Source organism: Podarcis melisellensis, assembly GCF_964234715.1.
Source record: "Podarcis melisellensis genome assembly, chromosome: 2".
Taxonomy (NCBI): domain Eukaryota; kingdom Metazoa; phylum Chordata; class Lepidosauria; order Squamata; family Lacertidae; genus Podarcis; species Podarcis melisellensis.
This window is the reverse complement of record NC_138529.1, coordinates 20907333-20928183: the sequence shown is the minus strand read 5'-3', so window position 1 is coordinate 20928183 and position 20851 is coordinate 20907333. Positions and strand designations below refer to the sequence as shown.

General features: G+C 48.4%; 1 protein-coding gene across 6 annotated transcripts in view; it reads right to left on the bottom strand.

Moving 5' to 3' along the window:
• The window catches only part of DGKA (diacylglycerol kinase alpha), an 89536-nt gene that overhangs the window by 4641 nt on the left and 64044 nt on the right, over positions 1-20851 (bottom strand). For all 6 annotated transcript variants that reach the window (XM_081898558.1, XM_081898559.1, XM_081898560.1 and 3 more), the window contains 19 exons: positions 20528-20669; positions 19921-20001; positions 19603-19652; positions 18472-18546; positions 17539-17658; positions 16656-16773; positions 15078-15166; positions 14250-14369; positions 13156-13254; positions 12077-12169; positions 10325-10398; positions 9641-9715; positions 9312-9397; positions 9001-9090; positions 7880-8040; positions 7413-7477; positions 6720-6810; positions 4755-4953; positions 3585-3705 (listed from right to left, as the gene is read on the bottom strand). In XM_081898558.1, coding sequence (XP_081754684.1) covers positions 3585-3705; positions 4755-4953; positions 6720-6810; positions 7413-7477; positions 7880-8040; positions 9001-9090; positions 9312-9397; positions 9641-9715; positions 10325-10398; positions 12077-12169; positions 13156-13254; positions 14250-14369; positions 15078-15166; positions 16656-16773; positions 17539-17658; positions 18472-18546; positions 19603-19652; positions 19921-20001; positions 20528-20669 — 1949 coding nt within the window. The remainder of the gene's footprint in view (positions 1-3584; positions 3706-4754; positions 4954-6719; positions 6811-7412; positions 7478-7879; positions 8041-9000; positions 9091-9311; positions 9398-9640; positions 9716-10324; positions 10399-12076; positions 12170-13155; positions 13255-14249; positions 14370-15077; positions 15167-16655; positions 16774-17538; positions 17659-18471; positions 18547-19602; positions 19653-19920; positions 20002-20527; positions 20670-20851) is intronic.

Genomic DNA, 20851 nt, shown 5'->3' with positions numbered 1-20851 from the left:
AAGCCCTTTTCAGTTCTTCAAAGGCTCGATCCGCCTCCACCGTCCAAACAAATTTCTTCTTGCTGCTGAGGCAGTCGGTGATGGGCGCCGTCAAGTGGGCAAAGTTCTTGATGAACTTCCGATAAAAGTTCCCAAACCCCAAGAATCTTTGCACGTCCTTCTTGGTCTTCGGTGTCTTCCATTCCAGTACCGCTTGAACCTTGCCTGGATCCATGGCCAATCCCTTGTCTGACAAGCGGTACCCCAGGAATTCCACCTCCTTGGTATGAAACTGGCACTTCTCCAGTTTCACCCACAGCTGGTTGGCTTGCAGCCTGCCCAACACTTCTCGAACGTCCCTCACATGCTGTTCCTCATCTTCCGAATACACCAACACGTCGTCTAAAAAGGCCACACAGTTCTTGTAGAGCAAAGGTCCCAGAACGTGGTTTATAAAAGCTTGAAAACAGGCGGAGCCCCCTTGTAGACCGAAGGGCATAACGAGGTATTCAAAGGCTCCCAAAGGGGTAAACATGGTGGTCTTCCATTCATCTCCCTTCCTTATGCGTATCAGATTGTACGCCCCCCGCAGGTCCAGTTTTGTAAAAATCTTTCCCTTCCTTACTCTGGTCAAAATGTCGTCAATTCGGGGCATAGGGAAAGCCAGGGGCTCCGACACTGCATTGAGGCCCCTGAAGTCACACACCAGTCTCGGTTTGTCTGTGTTCTTTTTGTCCACAAAAAACACTGGGCTGCCCCCCACCGCTCGGGACTCTCTGATGAAACCTCGCTTCAAGTTTTTGTCAATGAACTCCCTCAGCTCCTGCATCTCCCTGTCTGACATGGCGTACAGCTTGCCTACTGGGAGTTGGGCCCCTGGGAGTAGGTTGATTTGACAGTCAAAGGGTCTATGCGGTGGCAGTTTGTCTGCTTCCCTTTCGCTGAATACGTTGCTCAGATCTGCGTATTGCGGGGGCACCTTCCCTTTGCCCATCACTTCCATCCCCGCTAGGGTGACTCTGTCTCCTCCCGAGACCTTCCCCTCCTTGCAGTGTTCTAGGCAATGCGCTGACCCAAAGGAGACCACCCTCTGATGCCAGCCCACTAGCGGATCGTGTAGCGCCAGCCAGCTCATCCCCAAAATGATGGGCGCTCCTCCCAGGATGGCCACATTAAACGCTATCTGTTCGGTGTGCCTTGCCACTCTCATTATCATCGGGGCAGTCTGTTGGCTAACTTCTCCCCCCAACAGCTCTCTGCCGTCAATCGTAGTCACCTGCAAGGGGTTACTTAAAGGGATGGTCTGTATCTGGTGCTCAGCTGCAAACTCCTTACTCATGAAATTACAGGAGCTGCCTGAATCCAAAAGCGCCTTGACCTTTAGTGGGTGTCCGTTTGGCAGTTCTAGTAACACCTCTATCACTAAAGCAGGTCTGGGAGGTTCTGGCATGGGCACTTTCATTGCTCTTTGGCCTGGCTGCTGTGCCCCGACGGTGGCAGCCAGGCGTTGGCTTTTACTTGCTCCTTGCTTTCCTCTTCCTTTCCCCCAACAGCTCCTGCCATCCCTTGCCATTCCTTTCTTTGTGGGCAGACTCTGGCAAAGTGCCCTGGCTGTTGGCAGAGATAACATCTCTTGGCGCTCTTTCCCTCCTTCTTCCGCCCTTCACTGGGATTTGAAACTGCGCGCGCCCGCGCTGTTCCAACTTCCATCGGCTCTGCCGGCGGGAAAGATGGCTCTGGAATGTCTGGAATGCGGAACTCCCTCCAACGGTCTCCTTTCCCTTCCCGCCTTTCCAAAGCCCTCGCCTCCTGGCGCGCTCCTATGGCCAGCGCAGATTTGGTTAATTGGTCCATAGACTCCGCCCTGGGCCCCCGGGAAAGCTCATCTTTGACGGTTGAAGAAAGCCCCTCTTCGAAAAGCATTTGGATGGGCTCCGCCGATAGGTCCCACCCCAATTTATGAATCAGCATAGTAAATTCAGTCCAGTACTCACGGACAGATCTGCTTCCTTGGTGGCAAGCCATTAACTGCCTTCGCACCACCCCCTGCTCAATATCGCTGGAAAACATCAGGTCCATGGCACGAAAAAACTTCCTCGTGTCCTTTAAGATCTCATTATTCGCTGCCATCAGGGGTCTAACCCAATCTTTCGCCCCGGATTCGAGATGGCCAATCACATACGCCACTCGCGATTCCTCGTCGGGGAAGTCATCAAACTGCAAGTTTAGAGCGTATTGCATCTCTGTTCTAAAGGCATGATAGTTCCTGGGATCCCCCCCGAATTTCTGCACCAATCCTGGTACCTTTCTGGCGAGCGGGGTGGTTTTCTCCTTTCCCTTTTCTGCATCCTGAGCCCTCCTCTCCTCAAGCCTCGCCGTTTGCAGCGCCAACTGGATCTCCAACGCTCTGTACCTTTCTTCCAGGCTTGGACCCCCTCCAGCTGCTCCTGCACCCCCGGTTCCGGCTGGGTTGCTCATGATGCTTCTCTCTGCACAAGCTGGCTTTCGGTGACTTTCGGATTGCTGTGATGGGACGATGAGCTGCTTGTGCGTAAAATGCAAGTCCCTCAGAGTTTGATCAGGTTTTCAAACCTCTGCCTGTGACGGAGCCCCTCCAGCATGGCTGCGTCAATCACTAGTAGAATCCGAAAGTGGCTGCTTTCGGAAACGTTTCCAACATAAAAGCTCCTTAACGGAAACACGTCGTCTGGCCTCTCGGCGTGACAGTTTCCGTCGAGGTGTGGGTGTCCCTATAGGAGGTCCTGAGACCTCCCCACTGGTTTCGCTTGAAGCGTCTCTGAGCCATCCCTCCGACTCACTTTCCCTTGGAGTTCTTGCTCGCCCTCTACTGGTTCCCTCTTCCGCTGCTACTGCTCTCTCAACCTCAGGGAGCCTTTGCACCTGCGGCGCTTTAGATGTCAGTTCCCTGACATGCATTATTGGAGTAATCGTGATCACAGCCCTGTAAGGTAGTCCAGTACTATTATGACCATATTGCAGATGTGGGGCTGAGGTTGAGAGACAGTGGTTTGCCTAAGATCACCCTCACACTATACCATACCCTATGAAACACTACAGGCAACCTCCTATTCACGTGGGGGTTGAGTTCTAGGTCACGGTGCGCTTGCATGAAATCAGAGACCCGCTGGAAAAACCAAGCGCTCTGCCTCGTCCCCATTCTGCCCTTTTAGTGATGTCTTTATGACATCCAGGTTCAGCGCTGTTCACCTGTGCTTGGTCGCACCTAAAGCAGGAGTTGCTTGTATAGTGCTGCAGGCTCAGCCTAGGAATGCATCTCGAGTGAAGAGCTTAAATAATTGCTGATAGAATTTCATTCTGCGCACAAAAGGGCCACCATCGTTACTTCACATGCTCCGGAGCCAAGTCCTTGGGCTGAATCCTGGCACTAATTAAGCCATGGGCACCCCTTTTGCTTGTTATCGCTCACTCTGCCAATGACCATGTATCTGGTACCCTTTGGGAAGGGCGGAAGGAAGTTGCCCAGCAACCCGGCATCTTTCTTTCCCTTAGGACATGTGAGGGTCACAATGGCAACTGCAAGAGAAGGAGGAGAAGCCCCGTCGCAGACCAACCGCCTAACTCACCGCAGTGTGATCTCGGAGCACTTGGCCAGGCGTTTGCCTGCGCTCTTCAGTCCCGTGTAAATCTGTCCCATCTCTAAGACGCCTTCCAGGCCCACCACCTCCATCCGCCGGTCACTTAGGTCTAGGTGAGAAATAGCAAGGGGGACAAGGAGAAGAGGAGAATATTGGAAGTTTCGCCCATATCTACTTACGACGACAACAACAACAACTTTATTATTTATACCCCACCCTTCTGGCTGGGTTTCACCCAGCCACTTTGGGCAGCTTCCAGCGCATATAAAAAGCTAAGACATCAAACATTAAATACGGAGTGGCCACCGAGACCACAATACACCAGTCCTGAAAGACCTACATTGACTCCCAGTACGTTTCCAAGCAGAATTCAAAGTGTTGGTGCTGATCTTTAAAGCCCCAAATGGCCTCGGTCCAGTATACCTGAAGGAGGGTCTCCATCCTCATCATTCAGCCCGGACACTGAGGTCCAGCTCCGAGGACCTTCTGGTGGTTCCCTCCCTGCAAGAAGTGAAGTTACAAGGAACCAGGCAGAGGGCCTTCTCGGTAGTGGCACCCACTCTGTGGATGTCAAGGAAATAAACAACTATCTGACTTTTAGAAGACATCTGAAGGCAACCCAGTTTAAGGAAGTTTTTAATGTTTGATGATTTATTGTGTTTTTACTATTCTGTTGGGAGCTGCCCAGGGTGGCTGGGGAGGCCCGGCCAGATGAGCAGGGTATAAATAATAAATTTATTATTATTACTTCTACTACTACTACTTCCTGAAACAGGGCAGCCTTCAGTTGTCTTTTAAAAGTTGTGTGTTTCTTTGCTTCCTTGACATCTGGTGGGAGGGCATTCCACAGGGTGGGTGCCACTACCAAAAAGGCCTTCTGCCTGGTTCCCTGTAACTCCGCTTCTTCCGGGGGGGGGGGGACCGCCAGAAGGCCCTCAGAGCTGGACTTACAACTGCTTTCCCTAGCCAAACCCTCCCTGTGCAATGTTCTCAGGAGTGTCCACAATATTACAAGCCTGCCTGCCACCTGTGGAGCATCACTCCATTCCTCGTTCACGGTCACAACAATTCACATCTGCTCTCACTTTCCACATCCGCTGCTGCCTAAAGTAGCCCAACCCACCTGAGCCCAGCTGCTGCCCTTCTTCCTCAGCTCACCTTGTACACAGTTCTTCAGAGTTTCGGCATCACTGATGACCTGGGGCTGTGCGGCACCCCCTGCTGTGCTTCGTGCCGCCGCCTCCCCCAAAGGTCTTTTGGTCTCACCCCAGAGGTTGGAGCCACCGTGCATGCTGGGAATGTTGAGGACTGCTACTCCAGAAAGTGCTCCGCTGAGGTCAATAGGCTGCCCACAGCACTTGGGGTGGGGAAAGGAATGTGGGGGGGGGGGAGTTAGCATCACTCATTGAAATAGATATAGATATAGATCTAGTGTGTGTGTGTGTTCTTTATTATTTGATGCAAAGGATGCAGTAACTGCAAAAACATAACAAATGCATATACATTCATATAATTTCTCATATATATGTGTATGTGTTTGTGTGTGTGTGTGTGTGTGTGTGTGTGTGAGAGAGAGAGAGAGAGAGAGAGAGAGAGAGAGACAGCTACAAATACCAATATTATAAATATCATAATCCAATAACTAATTTACCACCTAGAGAAACTTGTATAGATATTTATAAATATATTTATTTATATCTATTCTTCATTTTATTTTTTATAAAAATATGATAGAAATATCAAAGCAGTTGGTAAAACCAACTGAAAAAAACTGAAAACATGAATCATAAATCACATGACACAACCCCTATAAAATAAAATGAATTCAATAGAGAAGGACGCCACATCATATTTAAAATTTCCTCTCTCTTGCTTACCATCTCTCATCAAGAGAGACAAATGACTTTTTTAAAATTATTATTATTAATAATAATATACCACCCATCCGGCTGGGTTTCTCCAGCCACTCTGGGTGGCTTAAAGCATATATAAAAACATAAATAAATAAATAAAACATAAAATATTTTTAAAATAATGTCTTATACCGACTATAAATAAACCAATAAATCAATAGAAACTAATAATTTTACAGTTATACCAAAATTAAAACAACCACCTACCCCAACCCAATGAAAAGAAAACAGAGGAACCAAAATTAAAACTGTTTAAAACATTTTAGCCAGCTGCCCCAACCTACAAATTGTTCAAGCAATGTCCCTTTAAATGCCACCCCACTGCACTGAGGTGAGGGTTAAGTTCTAGATCCAGCCTTGACCAGCAGTTAATAGGGTAGAGAGAAAAAAAACAATAACAACATTATGAAGCTATCAAGAGAGGAGTAGTTTTTTTCCATGGGTCACTTCCAGACTGTCAGTATTTTCCAGCAGAAATTCAGTCACATATCATAAATTGAGGTTTGCACAATGAAAAGGAATTAAAGTGATCTGGTGCAACAGAACGCCTTTCTTTTTCTAAAAAGGACTTTTTGTTATTAGAAAATACACCAAAACATGGCTGGTAAATGCACCAAAAAGTGTGGGATCATGACCAATCAAACAAATCAGAACAAATGCTTGGTAAGCAGTGCATAACCTCTAAGTGAGCAAATCAAGACGAATTCTTGAAAGGCCCATGGAAAGGTGACAGAGGGTGAAGTGGTGGTGCTTATTTTTAAAACGAAAAGTGCTGTAGCTCAAGCCTGCTTGGCAGTCCCTCTCGTCCAATGCAGAAGTCCTAATGTCAAATGTGTAGCAGGTCCCAAGCTGCTTCTGGCAACTCAATGACGAGTGCACCCATGCTCAGAGACAACGTTGTTCCTAAGTCCTGGTGTTCACAAGAATACCAAGTATCTCTTGGAGTCTGACTTAACCTTAGGGTTCATCCACATTCCTCTTTGTTCCATGATTTCTAGACACAAGTCTGAGAGGTTTACCTGGGAAAACTTGTGGCTTACTGCCGAATCATAACAAACGTCGATCGTTGTTGTTTTTTGCGGACTGACGTTTGCTCTGATTCACCAGTGATCTGCAGCAGAGATCATTGCAAAGGACAGAAAAGGCAACTCTCATCTTTCACAGTTGCAGCACAGCTGTTCGACTTGAGCGCCACAAGGGGGAACCTCACCTCGACAGACAGGCACTCCTTGAGCTTTTTGCATGTGGCAAAGATGGTCTCCGATGTAGCAAACTCAAAATACCAGAGCTTGTTCTTCATCCTGGTTCAGGGGGAAAGGGGGTGCGAAACAAAAAAAACGAAAAGCATGTGGCTGGGTTCAGTTTCTCCCAGGAAGGCCTCAGCCAAACACATCCACCTGCAGGACTTGCCAGCAACATCAGATTTAGGGCGGTGCAGGCGGTTCCACCGCATGGGAGCAAAACTGAGAAGATCCATAACTGAGAAGATCCATTTGGGGCTGCCAAATTTTGCCTTGCTCAGGGCACCATGTTACCAAAAGTCACCAATGTTGCCAGCCTAGACTGCCCCCTCTGAAGAGCATCCTCTTTTACTACCCAACTACTCCATGGCCCAAACCACCTTCTCCTTAGAACCAACTGCTTTCTCAGCCACATGGCAGCCCCATACCACCCACAGATGCTTCCCAGGGAGAGACGGAAAAGCACCGACAGTGTGCCAAGGAGGCCAGGGACCAAAAAGCCCCTTCCTCCCCACAGGCAGAGGTTCCTATGCATGAATAAGGAGACTCAAGTGCCAGATCGGACTGGCTACACAGGGGAAGACAGCCTTGATTCTGGAGCTGAGGATTCTGGGTAGATACAGCGCCCAAGGGAAGGTGCTCCCCAACCGTACTGCGCTAACCTGCTGTTAAATTTCTCCGGGTATTTCTCCCTCATGACATGGAATCGGTGGGCAATGGAGGCATCCTGGAGAAAGGGTGGGTGAGAAAGACAGAGTCAGAAATAAGAGGGGGTGTCATGGAGGTGGAGAGGGAACAATGGGATGGGAGGAGATGTCCCACACAGCTTCTTCCAAAGTACCCTCCCACCGCCTGCCACCTCTCAGCTCCCCAGAGCCCCCCCTCCATCCCCCGCTTCCAGTCCTTCTCAACTTTCTGCTATGTCCTCTATCCCTCTTGCTTGAAACCTCCTGCCCCCTTCTCTGCAGTCTCCTGCCACTGACTTCAGTGGCACCAGTATAGCAACAGCTCAGAAGACCGCAAAACCTCCCGTAGTAGAGAGAGAATATGCACCCTCCACAGACTTGAAGAGGAGGGCTGTCCTTCAGTGCCGCTCCTTGGTATTTGCACTTGCCCCTTTCATACTTACTACCCCAATGGAGAAATAGTTGTTGATGATCTCGTAGGGGACGGGGTCCCCTTTCTCATCAGGGTTGTCGGGCGTCACCTGGACTGACCAGCGATCCATCTGCAGGATGCTGCTTGCCTCAATGTCTTTAAGGATCTTCACTAGGTTCTCGCCGTCATAACCTGGGCAGAAATTTATGCATTAGAGACTGAGGGAGGGAGGGAGTAGGCTTGTGATTTTTAAAATGTTGTAAGTGTGAACTCTGGTAATAAGCTCCACTCCCCCACCTTGGCCAGACAGTCTTAGTCTAGTAATCAAATCAAGATGAGAGGAGCACGAAACCAGGCAACCTCAAGCTGCTTTTCCAGTGCTTTCCTTTCTCCAGTACTAGGACTAATTCCCATGCTAGAATGTTTGGGTTGCTACTATTTAAGGGAAAGATTAAGCCACAACAGAAAGCACTTTTGTTATGGAGCCAAGATCTGTCAGAGGCTTTTTATAAAATGCAGCTTTATTTTATACATGCTGCTGTGCTTAGCTTTCCAGTCATATGCTGGAGTTCAGGGTAAGGTACATGGGGTGATCCTCACAACAACCATGTGAGGTAGACAACGCAAATGACTTTGTGGCCAGGCAGGAATCTGAACCCAGGTTGTCCTAGCCCCAGGGGAAGAACTATATGCTATCACATTGCTGTTTATGAGTTATTGCTATATCAGCTATGTACTGAATGTTTTCAACACAGAACTGCAGAGGCGGAGGTTTTGCTTTTGAAAGAGACAAAGAGAGAGGGGGAGGGGGAGAGGGAGACAGAAAGAAAGAAAGAAAGAAAGAAAGAAAGAAAGAAAGAAAGGGAACGTAAGAGAAATTGGACAGCACAAGATTCATACCCAGGGTCTAAAACCCCAGGAGAAATATCAGGAGACTCTGTACACTCACTTGTTCAGCTAACCTGCCTGACATCAGGGCACCTTCCTTGCTGCTATTAATGGACCCACTGGTCAAATTCAGGGCTGTGGGAGAAACCTACATGGCTAAATGGTCTTAGCTGGGACAAGGAAACAGTATAGTCTCTAGTGGGTCACCTGGTCTGATTCCAGGTGATTAGCAGCATGAGATGGAGACCAACTGGTGTTACTCACCTCCTCCCCAGCGAAGGCAGCGGGCCAGATCATTGCCAGTTCCCAGGGGCAACACAGCCACAGGAGGCCGACTTGGTAGGTTGGCTTTGTCTAAAAAGAGAATGAAAACCGATCTTTTCTTTATAACATGGAGTGGCAACATTAGCGACGCTAGCAGACAACCCCAGGTGTTAGGATGATGGGTACATCATTGGCCCTTTTAAAGCAACTAGCAGTTATTGTGTTGACACAAAAACAGAGGTTTTGGGTTGGCTCTTTATCCACACCAGACTGTGGAAAAGGAAAACCTTAAAAGTGTCTCAAAGACCTACCGATGGCATCCAAGATCCATCCGACTGTGCCATCACCACCGCAAACCAGGATACGGAAATCCGGCACATCCCGGAAAAAGTTCAGCCTGGAACAAAAAAGATGCATACAATTAAATTTTAGCAACAGATTCCATAGCTACCTCTCAGTCCTGATCACCTAGAGATAGAACACAAAATTCCTCCAGCTGTGCTGGTACACCCCGCCCCCCAACACACACCATTTCCCACCAGCAACCTGCTTTACCCTTCAAAAGAGATGTGAAAAGTGTGCAACTACTGTCACAACAGGAAGACATAACTGACATGCACTGAAGGTCACAGCAACTCACCCAGGTCCGGGGCCCCCCTTCAGTAAATTGTAGACCTGCCGTGGATTGAGGAGGTACTGAAATTTCCGCAGCACCCTGCCAATAAGATTGGGGGAAAGATAGCCAATCAGAAACCACCTTAGTCAAGTTTGTAATATGCTTTGTGGGGAAAACCAAGTTTGTGGGACATGTTTGCAAATGATGGGGTCTCGTAGATTAAGGGATGGTCAGCTAGTGTCCCACTGACCAGATCTGGAGCCCCAAGCAATTTTAACAAGCTCCTGGGAGCCCTGCCAAATGCGAATTGTATAAGTGATTACCCAGAGTTTTTCTGGCAATTAGAAGTGGGCGGGGGAGTTTCCATGTTGAAAGAGATATATTATGCTGGGATTGTCTATAGAACCTCAGACAAAAAAGCTCATGAAAAAATAAACTGCATCTAACCACCCAAAAGCAAAACTGATATGGACCGTAAGACACACATCCTAGAAAAAAGAAGGATGTGGTACAATGTGTCAGTGCATCTGGCTCTTAATCAGAAGGTTGGTGGTTCGAGTCCACCCAGGGATGGCTGTGGGCAGGATTCCTGTACTGCAGGGGGTTGGACTTGATGGCCCTTGGAGTCCCATTCCAGCTCTACAGTTCTATGATTCTAGCCTCCCCTGCCCCACCACCTTTATGCTTCAGACCCCATTCCCCTCTCACCTCTCTCCCTGCTTCCCACCACTCTTGGGATTGACAAAGACAAGCAAGGGGTGAGTGTCAGGCACCGGGATGATCTGCGGAAAGACGGATGGAAAGGGTTTTTGGAGAGCAGCTGGGCCAATGATCAAATTCACTTTTCCACTCCTGCTAAAAAGCAAACAGCACTGTAGGTTCAGCAGCACAGGAAGGGATGGAGAAACGGGCGTGTAGATGTGGCTGGGTACAGCTGAAATTGATGGGATGCGGGTGGCGCTGTGGTCTAAACCACTGAGCCTAGGGCTTGCCGATCAGAAGGTCAGCAGTTCAAATCCCCATGATGGGGTGATCTCCCATTGCTCGGTCCCAGCTCCTGCCAACCTAGCAGTTCGAAAGCACACCAGTGCAAGTAGATAAATAGGTACCGCTCCAGTGGGAAGGTAAACGATGTTTCCATGTGATGCTCTGGTTTTGCCAGAAGCGGCTTAGTCATGCTGGCCACATGACCCGGAAAAACTGTCTGCGGACAAACGTCTGCTCCCTTGGCCAGTAAAATGAGATGAGCGCCGCAACCCCAGAGTAGGTCACCACTGGACTTAACTGTCAGGAATCCTTTAGCTTTACAGTTGAAATCACCCCTAACCACCCACCTCTTCCCTTTGCTATGAGCATGGTTTCCAGAGAGGTCTATGGAGAGCCATACATACAGCTCTTGGGTTCACCGTGGGCCTGTACACACATGGCAATTTTAAACCAGCTTAAACTGTCACAGTTGTTCTTCCTATCCCCTAATATATTGGGGTGGTTTTGTTTTTTGTGTTTTATAATCCTGAAGGGTCTAGGGATCGTTCACAATTATTCTGCAGCACCCTGCACTAAGCAATCATACCCAGAGTCCCTGGAGGAAAGCCACAGCAGTCAGAACTAGTTTAGGGTTACAATGCAATTGAGCCCTCTGACCCAGCAAGTCTTCTGCTTCAGCAAACAGCAGCTGCTGAGGATTTGAGTGGGTGACCTCCATGCATGGTTCAAAAGCAGTTTGAGCTTAAACTGTGTTTAAAAAAACAAACCCTAAAACCCTGCACTGACCGGACCATATATTCAGTACAGTGGTACCTTGGGTTACAGACACTTCAGGTTACAAACTCCGCTAACCCAGATTAATGATGATTATAGACAAATAAGAGAGGATTTGCTGTACTCAAATATTTTGTGGATAGGTTATAACAAGGTACAAAGAATCATAGCAGAAATTGGAACTTGTACAGTTTATGTGTGGGGAGAACAGATTACAGTGGTACCTCAGGTTACATACGCTTCAGGTTACAGACTCCGCTAACCCAGAAATAGTACCTCGGGTTAAGAACTTTGCTTCAGGATGAGAGCAGAAATTGTGTTTGGGCGGCGCAGCGGCAGCTGGAGGCCCCATTAGCTAAAGTGATGCTTCAGGTTAAGAACAGTTTCAGGTTAAGAACGGACCTCCGGAACAAATTAAGTACTTAACCCGAGGTACCACTGTATATGCTCTCACTGGTATTACCAAATTTCACACATGGCACAAACAGCATGAGAGGGACTTCAATGTGCTTCAGCTAGAGGGCAAGGGATGTTTTAAGTATTAACTAACCTCCCTCTCCTGCCAACCTCCTGGGTTATTTGTAACTAACATGAATACGGAAGGTATTGCTCAGACTAGCACAGGACCTCATCGCCAACAGGGTATCAACAGTAAGTGGGGACCTGGCAACACCCTCCTTCCAGTTTCCCCAGGCTCACCCGCAGTGCCTGTCCCTCAGGGGTGGTGAAGGGCTGAGCTGGCTCTTCTGAAGGGGTCCCACAGACTCCGTTCTTCTGACTGTTCTGTCGCTCCTGGGACACAGAAAGGGGCAAGAATCAGCAGGGGAAGTAGCACCACAACAGCAGCTATAAGGCTGTTGCTGGAATGAAAACCATTGGGGTCAAATGCTGGAGGAAGGCTCAGCACAAACAAACAAGCAAGCAAGCACCAAGAGGATGGGTACATTTCTAAGACCTGCAGCTTGCTCCTCCTCTTCTTTCAACACCTACTTAATGTGCTCCCTGTGTGCATTCTCCTGTACTATCTCCAGAGCAAAAGCAGATTCTGAGGATTATAGGCATGTGCCAGAAATGTGGTGATATGCACTTTACTTCAGTGCTGAAATTACGCCATCTTGTCTTAAACTGGACCATATCAACAGCAGCTTTTGGTCTAGTCAATTTCACTCCTGAGGCAAACTTTAAAAATCATCCTAAATACACAGAGCATTGCAGAGGGGCAGAGTTAATGTTTTCTCTGAACCCCACACCTTTACGTAATACTACCACTACTTATTACTATTATTATTGTTGTTGTTATTTATTTGTACCCCGCCCATGTGATTGGGTACCCTTTCACATAAATAGTTCCAAAATTACTTCAGTGCTTAGGGGCTGAAGAAGAAATGCTGTATGCAGAATGGGCATTCTCAACAATAGGACTTGCACCCAGATATAAACACAATCTATTGCAGCCGCAATGATTTCTAAGGGTGTGCTTTAGCTGGAAGCAGAATGAGAACTTATGAAACTGCTTGATCAGATACTATGGTAGGACACAAGAAACAACATACATTATGGGCAGTGACTGCTCCCTCGCACTGCCTCCAAATCTTTTAAAAACAATAGTGAGCAGGCTGCATCAATGGGCTTCAGAAGAGAACTCTCTTTCCTGTCATTTGTGTCCACCTTGACAGCTGTGCTTCCAACTCTATTATTCTGTGCATAGGTGTTGTGGGGGGGTGTACACACATGCAAACATTTTGTGTATAATCCATGTGTTTCAATAAGCCACTCACCAGCACAACAGGGTAGATTGCTGAAGGTGGCAGGATATGATCTCTGAGGACCCCGCAATCGCAAGCTGAAGGCATGAGAGGCATGCACTCGTCATGAATCTAGAGAGAGAGATTTTACACACACACACCAAAGTTTATTCGGAGTTCCGACCTGCAAAATGCAAAAGCCTCGAATGCAATCTCTTCCTTTTACCTAGAACACCAGTTCAAGAACAACATTTGTGATTTTGCTCTCTGAACCATGAAGCAAGACAAAAATGGTGATCGCTTTTAACTGATGAACTGAGAGTTCTGCCTACATATAAAACACACACAAAAATCACTTAGCAGAATATCTATACATATAACATGGCACGCTATGCCAGGAAGGCATAAACCAGTCAGGATTTATTAGGCCACAGGACAGTCCTCCACCTCCGTTGTTGCTTTCACCTCCCACCTTTTCACAGGCTCCCTCGAGAAATGCTCCTCCTCCCCACAAGTCCTCTACTCCACCAATCCTCTGCTGCCCTTTGCAGATCTTGCTGTGCTTATGCAGGGAACAGTCTTAGCTTAGTTGTAGAGCACCTGCAGGTTCAATCCCCACAGCCTCTCCAGGTAGGGCTGGAAATGCCCCTTGCCAAAAGCCCTGCAAAGCCACTGCCTAACTGTGTTTAGGCAACACCGAGTTAAAACCGACAAATGGTCTGACTCAATACATGGCAGCTTCCTGTGTTCCGATGCTTGGGAAGCCAGACTGCAATGGAGGACTCCTTCCTACAAGGTAACAGGAACACCTGGAAGGGGCCACTCTGTGATCAGACACAGTCTCGCTTCTCACAGCCATTCTGGCACATGGGATGGGACCATTGGTTGCATCCCGGCTGCTGCTTCTCCCACCACCCTGCACCGCAACTAACGAAGCAGTGAGTGCTGAGAGGGCTCTCCACAGTGAATATGGAGATGCATCATGATCTCCCAAATGAGGGAAGGGAAAGCTGGAGTTTGAAATGCAAGCGGACCGATAACTGAGAAGCAGGCCCTGAATGAAGAGCCGTTCCTGACTTATGGCACCTATGCCTCCAATCAGGGAAAATTGGGGGGTATGAACTCACCTTCTGATGGCACCAGGCACAGTGCATTCCCGTCAGGCTCTGAAAACTCTTGATCTTCTTCTGACACCGGTCGCACTTGCTGCCGTCACAGCCGCCTCTTACCCAGATGTGGGCTTGTGCCTGCAAGTGGAAAGAGTGACGGGCGCATGAAAGTGGAGGGACGGGGACCACCGGGCTAGATGAGCAGAATCAGAACCCACAGCTCTCGAGTTCTAGCCCTGACTCCCTGGAGACACGATCGATCTAAAAAGATTGGAACAGGAAGTCCTTTGTCCAGGACATCCTCTCCCAGCTCTCGCATGCTATTTCCTGATGGTTAAGAGGACTGATGTAATTAAACTGGGCAGGAGCAAAGAACTACGGTGTTTATAATTAGCTGGGCATTCGCTATTTACTTGGCTAATGATTTTGGAACTGTGAGATGCGGTGACGCTGCCAAGGAGATGTGGAGGTCATGAATGAATTAAGAGATCTGAAGGGAAGAAATAATTCATAGAGATGTGGTCTGGGGACAGGAGAAGATAATTCCACATCCAGGAAAAGAGAAGAGGGGGAGCACCCCACAAATCCTTAGAAAAAATGGATCCTGAGAGTTCCTAAAGGGAAGGCATGAGAGTCAGTGGAGGGAACTATAGAAGGAGACAATCTGTTCACTTGCTTGGACAGGAGATCATGACAGAAAGGAGGGAGGCTGAGGATACACGGTGGGGGAAGAGGAGGAGGAGACAGGGGAAGCCTGAAAAAAACCCTAGGCAATAATGCAGCCAGATGAGCCAAAGGCTGCTTTATGGATGCAATGCCCTCCCCTCCTTTGCCCACGGAACTCACACTGGTGTCACGACGGCTCTTGGCATAGGTGCTGATACAGCTCAGTGGGGCTTTGCGGGCACAGCGCTCATGCACTGTGTACTTGCAGACTGTGGGCAAAAAGAAGGAGAAGGATGGATTTGTTGACATGCGAGCAACTAGGGACTGAATATGCCACTCCAGTTACAGACTGCCCCATGAAATCCCCACTCCATCACCAGCTAATGCCGCCCAGATTCAGGCCTCTCATTTCCTTCCGCTCTCCCTGCTTCCTGATCCTTCAATCAGCATCCTGCAAGCACACAGCCACTGAGAACACCTCTCCAAGAGGAGAGCATGAGAGGCTAAGGGATCCAATAAGTTTTTGCTTCACACAGAGCACAACCAATTGTTGAACGGATGTCGCATTTTCTGACTACCGAAACTGCAGCGCTCCGTGCCTGGGCATCATGCAAATCTCTCCAAGGGCAATGAATTATTCGCCCCTGCTGGATACTGTTTGTGACAAAATTAGTGATGAGAAATGCTCGTTAAATAGCAAACCCCCTCACCTCATGTACATGCCACATTGCAAACCATGTTTTAAAGGAGCTTCCAGGTTTTTAAAAGCAGCAAACAACTATTGGGCAGCTCATGGAAATCCCAGCTTTATTTTCTTTTAAAAGGCAAGCTTCTAGAAAAGTTGTTGGATTGCTGCTGTTTTTGTTTTAATAGGAGAGGAAGTACCTGCAAAGATGTTGAGAGCATAGCTGTCAACTATTCCCTTTTCTTGCAAGGAATCCTATTCAGAATAAGGGAATTTCCCTTAAAAAAAAGGGAAACGTTGACAGCTGTGGCTGGGAGAAGAACGGAATTGCAGGGGCTTCCAGAGCAAAGGTGCTGGTGTGCATGGCTTTCAAGGGCAATCCTGTTGCATCTCCAGAGGCCACAAGAAATTTCTGATCTAGGCAGTTTCACCCAATAGGTAAGGTAAAGGTAAAGGCACCCCTGCCCGTACGGGCCAGTCTTGACAGACTCTGGGGTTGTGCGCCCATCTCACTTAAGAGGCCAGGGGCCAGCGCTGTCCGGAGACACTTCCGGGTCACGTGGCCAGCGTGACATCGCTGCTCTGGCGAGCCAGAGCCGCACACGGAAACGCCGTTTACCTTCCCGCTGGTAAGCGGTCCCTATTTATCTACTTGCACCCGGAGGTGCTTTCGAACTGCTAGGTTGGCAGGCGCTGGGACCGAGCAGCGGGAGCGCACCCCGCCGCAGGGATTCGAACCGCCGACCTTTCGATCGGCAAGTCCTAGGCGCCGAGGCTTTAACCCACAGCGCCACCTTTAAAATTAAAACACCCCTCCGCCCTCTGCTCAGTGGTACAGGCCACGCTGCCGGAAGCTCATTTTTTTGTTAGTTCTTCCTGAAGATGATTCAAATATGGCAGCGTTTGGAGGACTCTCCCTCCTCCTGTTCTCCACCCCCAGGTCCCCTGGTTCACAAACGCAACATTCGCAGGGCGCTTATTCCACAGAAGGGTGGGCAAATACTAGAGAAGCCCCTACTGGATGAAAGGAGGAGATGACCACCTTCACCCCAAAGACAAAGGGAGCCACTCACAAGTGCAGCGCAGCCCCTGCTTGCGCAGCCCCAGCAGAAGCGTCTCACACACGTTGCAGTAAACGGGCCGGTTGAAATGCTTCAGGCGCCAGAGGTGCTGCCCATCATCCTTCATGGTCTGCAGCAACAAAGGAAAGTAGGCAGTGAGGGCAGAAGCTGGTTTTTGTTGTTGTGTGAGATTGTTTTGTGAATGGGAGGGGGAGAGAGATGTCAGGGCTCACGGGAGGTGTGGGAGGGAATGGGTTCTAGGCGAGTCAGAATTTTGGACAAAGGTTGGCATATTTTTTGGGGGGGGGGATGGATAATATGACCTTCAAAATGTGCATGTATGGACCTATAACTTTGGCCCCTTGGAATGAACTAATACAAGAGTAAAAATATCCATTTTTAATAATTTTTTTAGGAAGGGAGGACTCTCCTCCAAGAAGCCCCCATGATGGAGAAAAACACCACATGCAGCAGGGGTGGCTATTCTGTGGTGTGTTAGGTGTTGCTGGACTGCAACTCCCATGCCCCCTTAAAGACTGGCCATGCTAGCCAGAGGCTGATGGGAGTTGGAGTCCAACAGTGCAGCAACTGCTTCAAATCCACACAGTGGAACAGCAGTTTTGCTTTTGCTCCAGTCTTAATAAAGCCAGCTTGTGACTTATCCATCAAACAGGGTGGCAGCTTGAAGCTCGTTTCCAAAGAAGCCCCCAGGTAATATTAACATGTGGCTAGAAACCATTCCTGCTTCCTGTTCAGGAGATCACAGAATGCCCCTCTGTCCTAGACCACAGCACCTCAGTCTGGCTCAGATGGGCAGAGGTGTGTCTGCCTGTCTTATTATCTCAGCCCCCATCTCCCTCCCCCATCCTTCTCCCTTGTCCCTCTGTGCACTTACAGCCTCCAGTCCAAGTAGCACCAGGAGGGGGACGGTGGTGGCGCCGCCACGGAGCCACTCGGATAGAGACACTGTGCCACTGCCGTCGTAGTCAATCTCTCGCATCATCTCCTGCAGGATCTGTGCCGATGAGAGATGGGAGAAGAAGAGGGCATGGGAGGGCTTGCTGAAGTCCGTTCGACACAGGTCAACATGCCTTGTTCCCCAGCTCATTTTTTATGAGGCACGTCTAGGAGACAAAGCCATTCTTCCCGAAATGTGCATCCAAGAATCCAACGCTTTTTGCAGCATATGGTAAATTATATCCACACCCTGCATCCATCCTCCATCCTCCTTTCTTAAACCCCAAAAGCTTTGTAACTGCAAAGATTATTTGGAGAGAAGGGGGGCGGGGAAACAAGAGCTTGTATTCTTCATCAAACTGTTCCCTGCAAAAAAGCAACAACCAGCCAGCAGAAAGGAGAGGTAACTCTATGAGGATACTCCCATTTGATTTTATATATGAACCCCATTAGCCTGCCCTGGTTCATTTAACCGTCAGAGTCTTCTCTTCCAACTAAATACACACTCTACTCCATAACTGCGCAGCCTGAGCTCCATCCCCCTTGCTGGTGTTGTGCTGAAGACAACACCTTATCCAGCTTTCCTGTGTGCTTCATTAACCTCAGATTCTAAGAGGCAGCAAAATTCACAGTGTTTCCCAAACCTGGGTCTCCAGTTGTTTTTGGACTACAACTCCCATCATCCCCAGCTAGCAAGACCAGTGGTCAGGGATGATGGGAATTATAGTCCAAAAAAAATAGCTGGAGACCCATGTTTGAGAAACACTGCAAGAGCCAGCACTTCCCAGCATAGGTGAGTGTGTGTGTGGGTTGTGTGTGATGGAACGGAAATATGCCTAGTGAAAATCAGGTATGGGTATTCTGCACTTACTGGCTTAAGCTCAGTGACGTCCCAGTCCAGATATTCAGCCACACGCATCATCTGTGTGATTATGCGGTCCACCTCCTACATAAGAACATAGTTTAAGGCCTGCATTAAAGGTGAAGGCAGGTGCTGACATAAAAAAAGGCCAGGCACGTTAGAAAATGGGGAGCATTTAAAGAGATAAAGTCAGGAGTCAAGAAACACCAGTTGATAAAAGGTATCACAGATTGGGAGAAGCCAAAGATAGCATTGTATCTCAGCTTGCTCAAAATAGGATGGCTATCTTTGTTCTAGTAGGAGATGCAGCAAACTAAAGGCATAGGAGTCCTGCCAGGAAAAAAAGTGGCAACCTTGTACAGCAAATCATAAAAGTGCATATGGCGTGGCTCTGGTCTCTGACATTAGTTGGACTGGGTCAGGAGGGCACATGCACCACACTGCATTGCAAGGAAAATATGAAAAAAAGATTTGCTCCCAAATTTCCTCTTCCAAATATGGCATCCATGAAACAGCAGAAACCCAGAAGGGCTGGAATCATAGCCAGGATGGGGCCCCTCTAGGCTGCAAACTCAGTGGTAATGTGGAGGTCTCCCACAAAAAGCGGAAAAGGTGGAATGCTGGAAAACAAACAGCAATGCTTCTGTGCCAAGGCAACAAGATACAGACCTCCTGGGAGCGTGGAGGGAAAAGTCCACATAAGTGCGAACCAGAGATAAGCTATGAGGGGGAAATGAGCACCCACAAATGAGGGAAGGAAGGCAACATATTTTGGGCACCATCAAAGGCAGGAGTGTGAGAGGCAGAACAACAGGGAACAATGTACCAGGATGTTCTCCTGAGCAAGCCTCACTAAAACAAAGCTTGTGCAAGAGAGGTTCCCTGTAGAAGTCAGTCGGGGTTCATGTCAATTAGTGTGTGTGTGTGTGTGTGTGCGCGCGCGCCACTGAAATAGCTTGGGTCATCCCAGGTACAAAAAGTGCAAATTTTCAAAAGCTTTGTGGGTGGAGATGCGTGTTGCCGGGTGTGTGGGTATGTAGCCTGTAATGCCTGAATGGGGGAAAAGAGGAAATGAATGGGGAGAGGATATCCAATGTCAACAGGCCCAAAGTTAGCTCCTGAAGATCTCATGCTACTCACTGAACTGTCGAGCAGGCCATTCCCATCTTTGTCATAGAGCTTGAAGGTGACTGTGGGAGGAGAAATAAGATCAGAACTAGAAGCTTCAAGATCAAAGGGAAAAAAACTCTGCCATCTCCCTTCTGGTTCAGACACCTTCCATAAAGACCCCATTCCCTTCCAAGCCTTCACCAAGCCTTTTCCCCTCCTCAAGAACTGCCAGGGACAGATTTCCACTAGTGTTTGTTTACCCCAAACCCACCCACCCCTATATCTGAGGCTAAGAACTGGGGTCCTCAGCTGCCTCATCTTTCTCTTGATCCTTTCTCAGTTACTCACATTCCAGCTTGTCTTCTGGCCTTCCACCTTCCAGCAGAGAGAAGTAACAAGAGACATCATTGACGCAAACAAAGCCACTGGCTGCAAAGCGAGGGGGGGGGGAAGGGAGAGAGAGGAAAGGCTTTAGGGGCAAGAGATCTGTCAATAATTCTCCACCCTAGGGGCTGCTAGATATTACACTGCATTCACATTTATGTACTGTGTTAAAAAAAACCAACAACTCTCAAGACATTTTTATTTCAGGCTACATTTCATTCGTTGTCATCACCTACCTGCTGTATATCTCTGTTTATTGTTCTTTTGGGGCTCACTCTAAGGAGTTTAATTTGGTTTTTTTTAAAAAACAACAACAGTTTTCAAGTAAGTGTTATGATTTCTGTATGCCACCTTGAGAGGACATTTGTCCTAAAAGACAGGATATAAATAAATCAGATGCTAAGTCAAACCGCCACCCAAAAAAGATGCATAGCAGAGCATCTGTCCCTACTTTTTAAGCATTTTGGGATGTTGTTTTTTCGCCGCCGCCACCAGAGGATATGCAGATCCCACGCACCCCCTGAATAAAAGCAAGACAATATAGCAACCTTTCTGCTGGAAGTCTCCTTACTTGGTTGCACTCCTGGCTCTCCTGTGGCCTGTCCTGCCGTAGTCTGGAAAGACATGAAGAGATGGCTGCAAAGTTCATCTGAGATCTCCTCTGCTTCCAAGTAGGTTTTCAGGAAGAGCTTGAAGCCCTCAAAGTCTATCGTCTGGCAACGGCATCAGTAGAAGAACAAAGCGACAGAAGAAAAAGAGGAGGAATGTGAGAAGGGGCGCCGACTTATAAAAAATATTGGGGGGGCGGGGGCCCATACCGACTTATAAAAAATATTGGGGGGCCCAAGACCTCCAAACCGCTGCTGCTGGGGGAACGAAAGGGGCGAGCCCCGGG